At 38.7% G+C, this 14,163-nt stretch overlaps 1 protein-coding gene across 1 annotated transcript in view; it reads right to left on the reverse strand.

Annotated features, from left to right (window-relative positions):
* Positions 1 to 7,950: 7,950 nt before the first annotated feature.
* The window catches only part of IQUB (IQ motif and ubiquitin domain containing), a 72,704-nt gene continuing 66,491 nt past the window's right edge, over positions 7,951 to 14,163 (reverse strand). The window contains exons 11-12 of the mRNA XM_068973455.1: positions 13,972 to 14,157; positions 7,951 to 8,133 (exon numbers count right to left, since the gene is read on the reverse strand). Coding sequence (XP_068829556.1) covers positions 7,951 to 8,133; positions 13,972 to 14,157 — 369 coding nt within the window. The remainder of the gene's footprint in view (positions 8,134 to 13,971; positions 14,158 to 14,163) is intronic.

Genomic DNA, 14,163 nt, shown 5'->3' on the forward strand with positions numbered 1-14,163 from the left:
TCCTGCATTGAAGGCAGAATCTTTGCCACCTGAACCACCAGGGAAGTCAACCACTAAATAATATGGGAACTATGAGAAAATTTAAACAACAAATGTATCTGATGAGACCATAAGAATATTAGAGTAAATATAACTAAGAAAGGAGAGACAATAGATCCATATAAAATACTAAGTTAAAACCAAAAACAGCAGAAAAAGAACAGAAAACAGAGTAAGAACCTAGAACTTATATAACAGAAAGAAGGTAGTAAAAAACATGAAAGATATTAAAATTACTCCAGCTACATTAACCATCACTTTGAAAGTCACTGGTTTAAATGCACCAATTAAAACACAGAGATTGTCAAGGTGTATCATCAAACAATACCCACCTATATGTTGCCTCCATAAAGTGAAAGTGAAAGCCGCTCAGTTATGACTGACTTTTTGCGACCCCATGGACTGGCTCCTCTGTCCATGGAATTCTCCAGTCCAGCATACTGGAGTTGGTAGCCATTCCCTTCTCCAGAGGATCTTCCCAACACAGGGATTGCAGGTCTCCTGCATTGCAGGTGGATTCATAAAACTCATCTCCATAAAACTCACTTTAAATACAAAGACAATTTTAATACAGATGAAAAGTAAATGAGTGGAAAAAGCTACTCTGTGCTAATACTAATCAAAAGAGAGCATGAGTAGCTACATTAATTTCAGATCAAGCAGACATCAGAACAAGGAAAGCTCAGGGATAGAGAGCGGCATTGTGTGTGTGTGCATGCATACGTGTATGCTCAGTTGTGTCTGACTCTTTGCGACCATATGGACTGCAGACTTTCAGGCTCTTCTGTCCATGGGATTCAGGCAAGAATACTGGAGCGGGTTGCCACTTCCTACTTCAAGGGATCTTCCCAACCCAAGGATGGAACCCTTGTCTGCCTGAGGCTCCTGCGTTGCAGGCAGATTCTTTACCACTGCACCACCTGGGAAGCCCCATAAGGAGTGGCATTACATAGTGATAAAGGGGTCAATTATCCAAGAGGACATAACAGTCCTTAACGTGTATGCACCTAACAACAGAGCCTCAAATTGCATGAGTCAAAAACTGATAGAACTGCAAGAAATAGATGAATCCACTCTCACAGTTGGAGACTTCAATACCCCTCTATTATAAATAGATCCAGTAGGCAGCAATTCAGTAAGGACATAATTGAATTCAACAACACCCTCAATCACCTGAATATAATGGATATCTACAGACGATATTCTCCAACAGGATATACATTTTTCTCAAGCCAAGAGCATTTACATTATTTTCTTTTGTTCTTTTTTTTTTTTTTGCTAAACTCTTAAAATTTTTAATATACCTCTTTAACTGTGAAATAGTTTAAGTCTGAGAACTCTGTAAGAGTCCATGATCCCTCACTACTGTACCTTAAATAAAATTTTTCTGCCCTTCAGAACTAGAATTTTTCTGCTCATATATGTCAAATGAACCATAGTGCTATAGTGGATTGAATGGTGGTTCCTAAAACCAAGTAAATGTGACTTTATTTGAGCAAAGAATATTTCCAGATGTGATCATGTGCTGATGTGAAGGATCTTGAGATGAGGTCATCCCAGATTAGCCAGGTAGGATCTTAATCCAATGACAGGCGTCCTGATAAGGGACAGAAGAGAAGACACAGACACACAAAGAGGAGAAGACGAGGTGACAACAGAGGTATAAACTGGAGTGATGTGGTCAAAACAGCCTGGAAAGAACGCCTGGAGCCAGCAGAAGCCAGAGGAATTCTCCCATAGGACACAGAGGGAGAAAGAGGCTCAGCTCACACCTTGATTTCAGGCCTCTGGCCTCCAGAACTATGAGAGAAGAAATCCCTGTTGCTTTAAACCACCTAATTTATGGTAATTTGTTACAGACTCCCTAAGAAACTATTCAATAATACAGCTGTCCATTTCATGCCTGTGGATCTGATTACCAATTAACCATTGTTATAAATCCTTGCAGGGACTCTGCCCCTAGGGTTCTTATTATAACTCTGCCCACTAGTTTCCTGATGGTTAAGTTTCAACCTGGCTTCTAGCACTGAGGATTGCATTATTCCCTTTAAATCAGGCTGTCAGATATCACTGCAGCCACCACAGTCATCTCTCATGGAACAGCCACCACAAATTTTTCAAGGATGCTAGTAATCCATTTATGCTTGTTATTTCTTAAAGCCTTGAAGATCCTCTTTTTGTGCAGTGTAGACACCTTTAAGAAGTGTCTAAGAAAGCTGCACATAACCCTGCGACAACTCATCTTCCTGAGTAATGTTTTCCAGTGAAGTTCAGGCATTTCAAACTCACTGATATAGGCTACTTTTGCGTTTAGCCTCCAGGTAACATATCCAGCAATTCTCATGGCTTCAAGCCAACACATTAAATCCTGAATTCTAGGCAAGAACTTCAATTTGGCTTGATACAATCTTGTGTTTTACCCTTTTCAGGCTCATACCCTTACAAAAATTCTTGTATGGACTCCCCTGGCTCTAAGTAAGAATTGACATAATCCTGCAACTCTTTCGGTATACAGTACAGGCTAACTCATACCAGACCATACCTTTTTCTTCCTCACTAGTATACTTACCTTAGCAGGAAATCTAACCTAGGTGCACATCTCTGACAACTCTACACACCTTACAATCAGGTTCCAGACTTAATCCTTAGCCATTTCTTCCCTCTATATACAGGAGATAATTTCTTTAGAGTTTTCTTAAGGGCTTTCCAAATTTCTGTCTGGGTCTGTGTTGGACATTGAAGATGTTCAATATATCTTTTTCTTTATGGATTCTCTCTAGTGTAAGAAAGACCATCTTATGACACAATCTTTGTCATCAAACTAATTGCCTCAGCCCTTTGACCCCCCTAAGCTTATCTTCCATCGTCACCCCATTCCATTCCTCCACTGGTGATGCACTGAGAAATCATGATGTTACTGCACTCCGCATATTCAGTTCAATTCAGTCGCTCAGTCGTGTCCAACTATTTGCGACCCCATGGACTGCAGCATTCCAGGCCTCCCTGTCCATCACCAACTTCTGGAGTTTACTCAAACTCCATGTCCATTGAGTCAGTGATGCCATCCAACCATCTCATCCTCTGTCATCCCCTTATTCTCCCACCTTCAATCTTTCCCAGCATCAGGGTCTTTTCAAATGAGTTAGTCCTTTGCATCAGGTGGCCAAAGTAATGGAGTTTCGGCTTCAGCCTCAGTCCTTCCAATGAATATTCAGGACTGGTTGGATCTCCTTGCAGTCCAAGGGACTCTTAAGAGTCTTCTCCAACACCACAGTTTAAAAGCACCAACTTTTTGGTGCTCAGCTTTATAGTCTGCATATTCTATATATTCCACATGTTACTAGTGTACCATTTCCTGGATCGAGGGTACCTTCCTACTCCTCAAACCTGTGAGCGGCCCACGCCTAGGAGTACATTTTAAAATCCATTTGCTGGGACTACAACTGGTACCAATTACTGTTTTGTTCAGGGTCTAGAAGGAACCTGTTGGCAGACTGAAACTGGCTAATTGAAGAAGTACTTAATATAAGGACTATTTACAAAGATGACATGGTTTAAGGAAATTAAAAAAGTGAAGCACCTTAACCTAGCTACAAAAGAACATCATTATGATCCATAAGCTGAATAAGTAAAAAGAAGGAATGATCCCCAGAACTCAAAGAGAGTTGCAGAATAGGAGGGATGGCCATCCAACTAGAGCTGGCATCTTGGGCCGATAAAAGAAGTCACTTGCCAACAACTGACCAAAAACCAGGGGAAATAAATATCCCAACCTCTTTCTCTCAGACCCCAAACTTCCTTCTGATGCTTCCTATTGACCAAATCCTACTAAGTGATATTATGCACTCATTGAGGCAGTGTGTAAAGATCAGCCTCCGAGGGCACAAAACTGAGAAGGGAAGGAAGGAGGGAAGAGCTGAAGAGGCACATGAAGACTATCCAGGGAAACCAAATACTATTACCTTCTAATGCATTTTTGGATTTGGTTTGTTAATGTTTTGTTTAGGATTTTTGCATCTATATGCAAAGTGAAATTGGCCTATCGTTTTCTTTCTTGTATTATCCTTGTCCAATTTTGATATCAGGGATACGCTGGTCTCATGAGGTGGGGAGTATTCATTATTTTTATATATATTAGAAGAAGAATATCTCGTAGAATCAGAATCTTTCATTCCTTCATTGCTCAAAAGTGACATGAGATAATCTACCTAAATTACATAAAGCAAAAGCATTGTTACATAATCCTGCCTCACTTCAAATGGTTAAAGAATTGCCATCATCCACCCAGTGTTCCTGGAAAGACAAGAAAAACAGTATTTTCTATTTCTTGACTCATTTCCAGAGAAGGCAATGACACCCCACTCCAGCACTGTTGCCTGGAAAATCCCATGGATGGAGGAGCCTGGTGGGCCGCAGTCCATGTGTCGCTAAGAGTTGAACACGACTGAGCAACTTCACGTTCACTTTTCACTTTCATGCATTGGAGAAGGAAATGACTCATTTCTCTCTTTTTTCATTTTGAAGGTTTTCTGAGTCAAGAACTGTGAAGTATCTGAAATGTTACACTAACTGCAAGCTAACAAGTTTGGTGCTGCAAGTTCATAAACGATAGGAGAAGACATGAAACTCCTGGGTCAGAGATAAAGCACAATTTATTGTTCACAGAAACAATAGCAGCCAGAATATCAGCATTTTGCCCTAATTCCCTCAGGGTGACACATCCCCTCAGCAGCACACAGTGAGCTGCTTTACAGGCTGAGAATGAGGGCTAAGAGATGCTGAGTCTTTTATAGTGAACAGTAAACACTAGCTCTGTCTTTTAAGACTGCTTGTTTTACAAATATCCTTGGAAAAAAAGAACTAAGTACTTCTACTCAAAAGACATGCAGAAACATTAAAAACCTGTGGAGAATTGTTTCCCAATTGACTTTTTGTTTTAAACCTACTTTCATACCTAATGTACAGATTATTAATTTATATTCTGAAAAACAATTTACCAAAATTAAGTAACTTCTTTTGCTCTGTGATTTTTGTTCTCAATTTCATCCTTGAAATGAATATTGCCAATTATTTTGGAGTTATAGGAGGTGTCTATTTGCATATGACTGATATAGTGTTGCTCAGTTTAGTTGAGTTCAGTCGCTCAGTTGAGTCCGACTCTTTGTGACCCCGTGAACTGCAGCACGCCAGGCCTCCCTGTCCATCACCAACTCCCAGAGTTCACTCAGACTCACGTCCATCGAGTCAGTGATGTCATCCAGCCATCTCATCCTCTGTTGTCCCCTTCTCCTCCTGCCCCCAATCCCTCCCAGCATCAGAGTCTTTTCCAATGAGTCAGCTCTTCGCATGAGGTGGCCAAAGTACTGGAGTTTCAGCTTTAGCATCATTCCTTCCAAAGAACACCCAGGGCTGATCTCCTTTAGAATAGTGTTGCTAAATATCCTTAAATGTCATTTTATTGGGGATAAATATCTGGCACACATAATTCACTCCTTTGAAGCCACATGAGAATAACTGTCCTTTACTAGAATTTTAACCCACTCAAATGTGTGCACTGTGATATTTTTAATCTTGTTTTTCTCTCATGTATACCTCCTTCCTCTTAACCTAAAAGACAAGCATACACACAAAACCTCTTTATTTCACAATAGTTCTCCTGTTTGCTGCTGTTCCCTTGTTTCTCTAGGAATGTGGGGTTTATAATTCCATCTTCATTCTGATAGGAGTTGCCTTTAAATTTTTTAACGACATATTTGAGTATCTTCTTTCCTACATACTTATCCATTTGCTCATCTCCCCTTGAAAACATCTGGAACACTTTACCCCCCTGGATCTTCCTACAACAGAATTTAGTTAGAACACTCAGGTTATTTTTGTGTTTCTGATTCAGATTTTTGTTTTTTGCAGTGGAGACTTTTTTGAAAAATTATTTGTGTTCATTACATTGTTCCATAACCATTCAAGTGATGATCCTTTAGAAAGAATCCTGAAATTTTGGTGCTCACTGCCATTTCTCATACAGACTATCATGCCCAAGTCATTCCTCCACAGTGTCGAGGTCAGCTGGAGTACAGAATGAGTCCACACAGAGTGATGACATGCCTCTCGCCTAACAATGTCTTCCTGTTGTTTTCATCCCCCACTCCAAAAAAAAAAAAAAAAAAATTGCCTGAAAGTAAAACTCTCAATTCATTTTTTTACGCTCAAAATTCAAAATTCTTCAATAGAAATGTTCCTCCTTTACCTTCTGGCATTTAGCACTGGGGAAGATAAATCTAATGTTATTGTTACTGACTTTGTGTGTGTGTCTATGGTTTTTCTTCTCCAACTTGAATGTGTATAGAATTTGTCCAAAATATTTGAAATCCAGAAATGTCATGAAGTTGTGTCTATCTGTGTCTCTATATTAATTTTCCCAGTTCTTGGTAGACACTTTATACCGTTAAGGATATATGTCTTTTTAGTTAGGGAAATCGGTTTTAAATCTTCGTTAATTGTTTCTCCTTCTATACTCCATTTTAGGCTTATGCTATTTCTAGGGTGGACAAAAAAAGAAATCTGTTAAACTTATTGTTTTGCTCATTTACCTCATTTCTCGGAATTTTCCTCTGAATTCCAGGGGACTATCTTATGCTAAATCACCCAATCTCCGTGTTAGTTTTAGCTTTCAAGTACCAGATCTGTTCTTCATTGCCATCTGTGTGTTTTTGTGATTCAGCAACTATTTTATTGTATCTATTTATTTATTTTAATTATTTAAGTAATAGTAATTTTTCCTAGTATTTTTCCAAAGGATGAAAAATGCTATTAAATGTCCTTAACACAGTTAAGAGATTTGTTAAATAAATACGTATTTTCACTCCTCAAAAGGATCTCTTTGATTTTTGAATCTTTGTGTATATGGTGACTCTCCTTTCTCTATCAGCTTGTTTTTGTGACACTGGGATATAACACTTTGTTCTGTTCTGTTGTTTAGGCCTTTATCCATATAATACAGTCTTCCTGCTGCTGCTGCTGCTGCTGCTAAGTCGGTTCAGTCGTGTAAGGAGAAGGAAGAAAACCCCTTCTGTGGGTTTTCATTTGTTAGTGGGCTAGGGGAGGCATGCTCATCAGGTAATAAACTAGAGGAAGGCAGATAGAATGCAGATACTTTACTTCAAAGGCAGGGGAATTAACTTCTTAGCTAGTTGCTTTCAGGTATCCTGAGGCCAGGGTTCTGTAATAGCAGGCCACAACTGAACTTCTTCCCTGTTGACTGCCCTCCAGCCTGACACCATCTCCTGCCCCTTCTGCTATGGATATTTGGACATTTATATAAAAAGAGAGCTGTAGTTTCAGCGAGATGGAAAAGAATTTACCAGAAGACCTGACTTTATTAAGGAAAGTCTCTCTGCTGTTGAGCCTATCTTTTTCACTCTTTGTGGTTATTTTCCTAGCCCTAAATTGAGGTGCTGCCCTTTTTCATGTATGATCCAACAGCTCTGGTTGCTCCCTCACCTCAGTTGTACTCCACCATTCATTCTCCCATCACTGTGAGTAAGTGCTATATAGTCAGATGCCTTACTCCAGGGCAACAGAGGAATGCTCACAGTCCTCTACTTGCCCTTCTCTGATTGTTTGCATATTGATTTTACCTCTAATATGATGTATATGAAATTTTAAATAAATTAATGTAGAAAAAGTAAAAATAAAATGTTTTCTTTAAAATGTTAATTTCAGTAACAAAATTATATTTAAATTTCACACTATCTAACAATAAAGCAATGGGGATGTTTTCTCCATAAAACTTACGACAGTATAACAATTAAAATCAGTAAAAGGATAAAATTCTACTTCTGTAGTGTGTGACCTCTGTATTACTCTATTAGCCGTGGACAAAAATTCTGATCATCAAACAGAGTCCTGGATCTTCTAAGGACCAGGCCTGTGGACTTCTAAAATCTTAGTTGTTGGTTCTGACTGATGCTTCTTTCTGATTTCCTCTACTTCACCATCATCAAGTAAAAATGAAGCCAGTAGCGGAATTTGAGAAAAATAGTTCTTAGCCAGGAAGTGTTTGTGTTTGATCTTGTGAATAAACAAGGGTTCATATCCCTGAAAAGACAAAAAGTCAGATTGTATTAAATGTCATAGATAAATCTTGCCAAACAGAAACACTTTTATGCCTCAGTGCCTTTGCTTGTCAGTTCTTAAACTTTTTTTCCCCTCACTTTGTCCATCATTTTACAGGGCTCAGCTTTTGATACTTAAACCTGGAAGTCTTTCTAGATTTTCTCTCTGACCTGAGTCCAAACAAACCCCTCCTTCTTCCATACCTGCAAGCACTTTCATGTATTTTTTAATGTAATTTTTAATGCATTCTGCCTTGGACTTCACTATCTACTTGCAAGTCTCTTCCATGATAACAAAGAAGACTCCTTAGAGATTCAAACTGGGTCTTTTTCATACATGTGTCTCTGGGCACCTTAGGTAAACAGTCAATCAATATTTTTGTGTGAATGCTCTTGTCACCTTGGTTCTCTTTAAATCTATTTCAATACTGATACAACTACCAACTTGAAGTTTTTTCTAAAATTAGTCCTTCTCCCTATTTCTCCAGAGTTCAAAATAAAGATCACAATGTACAGCAGAAACTAATTCAACATTGTAAAGCAATTATTCTCCAATAATAAAATAAAAATTAAATAAATAAACTGGTGCTGTGACCATGTAAACTTCTTGTTTGTCACTCTTTTTACTACCACAGATGTGTCTGAACTATTTCTCTTCTGTCTTCTAAACAGAAAATAATCTTCCTGACTTTAACAAATTTTTGAGCGTTTCCATTTTTCTTTGTTATTAACTAATATTTACACTTCCTGTCTCTCCACAGCAGTAACAGCACTTTGAACTTTCTCTGTTAGGTAGCTTTGCCACACTACAGACAAAGAAAACATCTGTTTTCTAATAAAAGGGGCACACTGCAAGTTGCCAACCCAATATTCATTCTCTCTTCCATTCATATTTAGAGGCCTGATTTTACACATGGGCTCGATTGTGTATTCTGTGACATGCTTAGCTTTCTTAGCCTTTATTATAGCTAGGGTTGATCATATGACAAGTTTCTGACATTCCTTGAGAGCTCAGTTGGTAAAGAATCTGCTTGCAATGCAGGAGACCCAGGTTGGATTCCTGGGTCGGGAAGAGCCCCTGGAGAAAGGAGAGGCTACCCACTCCAGTATTCTTGGGCTTCCCTGGTGACTCAGCTGGTAAAGAATCTGCCTGCAATGCGGGAGACCTAGGTTTGATCCCTGGGTTGGGAAGATCTCCTGGAGAAGGGAAAGGCTACCCACTCCAGTATTCTGGCCGAGAGAATTCCATGGACTGTGTAGCCCATGGGGTTGCAAAAAGTCGGACATGGCTGAGAGACTTTCACTTTCATGTACATGTGTGTATATATATATATATATATGCACATATATACACATACACACATATATATACATGGCAGAAATATATATATAAGTGAATATATATACACACACATATGTATATGTGTACATTTTTTAAAAAGAAGTCACTGGATAAAGCTTACAGGGAAGCTCTTTGGGAGTGGGAAGCCTCACCTGTCAAGTACCTTTAGGATTTTGCTGTATCTAGGAGGTGGGTATAATGCAGGAGATAAAGTAGCTATCTATCTCTAAGAGTACACAATCATTAGGATTAAAGCCAGTTTAAATATGGCTGTGGAAGAAGTTAGAGGGCCTGAATTTTTGAGAACATTGTAGAGCTACCATACAACCACCCTGTCATTGCCAGACTCTAGATTCCTTTTATATAAGAAAAGCAGCCCCATATTTGGTTAATTTGTTAAATTAACTTGCTTGCAAATTGCTCAATTTGTTATTTACAGCTAAGCTCAAATGCAACTGAGATGATCAAGAATTGTGTCCATTAGATTTCTCTGTTTTTCCCCAAGCACTCATCACAGTAACCCTCAGATTCAAAAGCAAATTCTGGTTGAATTAACAAACACCATTTATTTTCTTTATTAATTTTACCTGACTCTTCTTTTCAACCAAATCACAAAGACTATCTGTGCCTCCTCCTAAAATTTGTTTTCTGAAAGGCCAGATATCTCCTTCCTAAAGATGCTTCCACAGTGTCAAGGTAAAGAAAGCCCTGGAGAAAAGGAGCCAGAGGACATGGCATTCTTACAGAAAGCATTACATAGAAGTATCCTGGGCTTATTTTAAGGTTTCCTCTCCAGGGTATATATACATATATACACAATGGAATAATATGCAATTAAAAAAGAAAGAAAAGCTGCCATTAACAACACAGATGGACCTAGAAAGCATTATGCTTAGAGAAAGAAGTCAGAAAGAGAAAGACAAATACTTTATATTATCACTTACATGTGCAATCTAAAAAATAAAGCAAATATACATACCAAAACAAAACAGAAACAAGTCATAGATACAAAGAACAAACTAGTGACTACCAGTGGGAAAAAGGAAGGTGTGGGGCAAGACAGGATTAAGAAACACAAACTATTTTGTATAAATAGATACGCAACAAGAATATATTGTACAGCATAGGTAAATATAGCCATTGTTTTATAATGACTTTAAATAGAATATAATCTATAAAACTATTGAAACATGTTTTATACTTGAAACTAACTATAATGTTATAAATTAACTATACTTTAATTAAAAAAAAATTCTTCTCTACAGACAAATTCACCTAGGGAGTTCACTGGCATGCCAATGGTTATCACTCCATGCTCCCAAAGCAGGGGGCCCGGGTTCAATCCCTGATGAGGAAACTAAGATCTCACAATGCATAGTGTGACAAAAAAAAAGAAAAAAAACCCTCATCTAACCTCCTCCCAACACTTCTTAGCCCATATTTCATTCAAGGAGTACTGACACATTTATGTTATATTAATATTAATACAACATTAAACAATACACGTAGAGAACCTTATAGATTTTCAAAGTGCATAAACAAAGCCAAATCAATCATTAAAGAGAATATCACATTATGTTACAAACAATAAAAAGAACAATAAGTAACTCTTAAAGAATAATATAATATGGAAAAATATCCAATATTCATCATCCCCACGTTATATATGAAAAAACTGGGGTATTGAATCAGCAACAAACTTGCCCAGCTTCTTGCAACTCATAAGTGATAGAGTCAGAATTAAAGCTAAGGCTACTCTTACCCTCTGTGACTTGCCTGATGGCTTAGACAGTAAAGAGTCCACCTGCAGTGAGGAAGACCTGGGTTAGGAAAAGCCCCTGGAGGAGGAAATGGCAATCCACTCCAGCATTCTTGCCTGGAGAATCCCAAGGATAGAGGAACCTGGCAGGCTACAGACCATGGGGTCACAAAGAGTCAGATCCGACTGAGTGATTAAGCATAGCACTCTAATCTTCTATACCAGATTCATGTTTTTAGCTAACTTTTATAAAATTTTACAAAGCAAAGAAGGCAGGTCCTAATGTCCTGTGGATCCTCAGTGACAGATGGGGAAATACTAGGTCAGATCTTCTGACTTTAAATCCACCATTTTCCTGCTTTGGCCAATGTACACACTGTGAGAAACTGAACTACCTCAGATACAGTTCGGAGAACAGAAACCTTTTTCCATGCTTTTCCTACAATTTGTGTCATGACTGACTGTAGGAGTCAAGATTATTTTAACTGTTAAGTAATTTTTTTTCTCAATGAGATAGCAAATGTGTCTTAAGTTGCTTCAGTAGTGTCCGACTCTTTGCGACCCTATGGACTGTAGCTCACCAGGCTCTGTTCATGGGATTCTCCAGGCAGGATTACTGGAGTGGGTTGCCATTTTCTTCTGCAGAGGATTTTCCCAACCCAGGGATTAAACCTGCCTCTCCTATGTCTCTTGGACTGGCAGGCGGGTTCTCTACCACTAGTGCCACCTGGGAAGCCCTCTGATAGCAAATAGCTCTGTGTATTTAGGAAATTCTGGAAATGTTTTACTTTGCCACAAGACATAAACTGTTCTTTAACTAGGATGAATATTAATACTTAAAAGATTACACCAGCCCCAAACCATAAAACAGCAATTTAGTTTGTCTGAAATAACAATTATGTTTGAAGTCACTTCTTTATTTACACTAGGCTTACTTAGTGTAAATGGAGCTCTATTTACAGAAATTCAGTAAGATCCTGAAATTAGAAATGCATGTGAATAAAACATTTAATTTGATACTGCAGTAACTTGATTAAATACACAAAGGGAGTTTGCGCATTAATTGAAGAAGCAGCGGAATATCACCTTTGGGAATGAATTTCAATTCCACTGTGGTTCCTATATGAAATGATTCTGCTAGTATTGGCTAGGCTTCCAGTGATTGAATATTTATGGGGCAGCTTAGTTCACTAAATATAATATTTAACACGGCTTCAGTTTGTTACCCTTTCCTCCAGTCCCTAGGGTGAAATTTTTCTTATCCTGGCATCTACTGGAAAATTATTCAAAAAAAGCGAACAATTTAATTACTTCCTCCTCTTTACACCTTCCTCCTCCCCAATAAAAACACATACAGGGAAGAGCATGATTCAAAATGACTATTATGTTTGAAGTCATTTCTTTATTTTCCCTTAGCTGACATCTTGCATCGAGTAAGTACAGCAATTTAATCAGTGGGAAGCAGAGATTCAGTATCAGCTGTTGGGATCATAGGTTTACTTAGTGCAAATGGAGCTTCCTGAGAATTCATCAGGGACCCCTCAATTCTGTTCATCAAAATGTTTTACAGATTGCATCTTGTAAGTTACTGAAATTAAATGGTGTTTAATCTTTATAGCACTTTCCCCACTTCTAGCTAGCTGGAAGCAAATGAAAAATTTAGCCTCAGAACTACACTCCATTGGTAGGACTGCCATTTAGGACACAAAATTATGAACAAAATTTATCTGAGAAGTTAGTGTGCTTTTAGGCAGACCTGTGAAGAATAATCAAAGGACAGATTTTAGGTTCCGTAATACCTATCTGGTGATAGTATTCATTTATTCATTCAACAAATACATATTAATTATCTACTCTGTGACACTGTTGTAAGTATTAGAGATATAGACACAAAAAAACTAAACAGTGTCCCTGGCTCTTGTGAAATTTACTGTGGTACTAATGTGCTTGAACTTGCTATTATTAGGAGGGAGTGGTTTCATATTAGGTACTTGTAAGACTTCCAGATGTCTTATCTTTATCTCTTATGTGCCTTGCTGCCAAGCTGCTGCCAAGTCACTTCAGTAGTGTCCGACTCTGTGCGACCCCATAGACGGCAGCCCACCAGGCTCCCCTGTCCCTGGGATTCTCCAGGCAAGAATACTAGAGTGGGTTGCCATTTCCTTCTCCAATGCCTGAAAGTGAAAAGTGAAAGTGAAATCTCTAAATCATGTCCCACTCCCAGCAACCCCATGGACTGCAGCCCACCAGGCTCCCCCATCCGTGGGATTCTCCAGGCAAGAGCACTGGAGTGGGGTGCCATTGCCTTTTCCCTTATGTGCCTTAACCTCCTTTAAATTTCAATTTCTGCCATACATACCATCCAGGTATTTGTTGCTGTTATCCATGGGTTCTCTGTTGCTTAATCCAATGAAAACTATTCAAATTATGCATGGAATGTAGTAAAAGGCAGTCAAGTGAAAGTGAAAGTTGCTCAGTCATGTCCAACTCTTTGCGACCCCATGGACTATAGAGTCTATGAAATTCTCCAGGCCAGAATACTGGAGTGGGTAGCCTTTCCCTTCTCCAGGGGATCTTCCCAACCCAGGGATCAAACCCAGATCTCCTGCATTGTGGGTGGATTCTTTAACAGTTAAGCTATCAGGGAAGCCCTAAAAGGCAATCAAGGTACTTCTAATAATTCCAGTGATCAAACTAAGGTCACAGATTGACTTTCTTACCTCTTCAATACTCTTTAGTTTGAGATGACTAGCGCCTTCATCTTTGGTAAGAAGAATGCAGTTCCAGGGAGACCATTCCACAGACTTATCCCATCTGACCATGACCAGATCATTGAGATCCTTCCAAGCACTGAGCACAGACTGGGATGCCCAGATATTCTCTGTCAGGTACTGAATATCTTGTAGCTGCAT

Source organism: Capricornis sumatraensis, chromosome 5, assembly GCF_032405125.1.
Source record: "Capricornis sumatraensis isolate serow.1 chromosome 5, serow.2, whole genome shotgun sequence".
Classification (NCBI taxonomy): domain Eukaryota; kingdom Metazoa; phylum Chordata; class Mammalia; order Artiodactyla; family Bovidae; genus Capricornis; species Capricornis sumatraensis.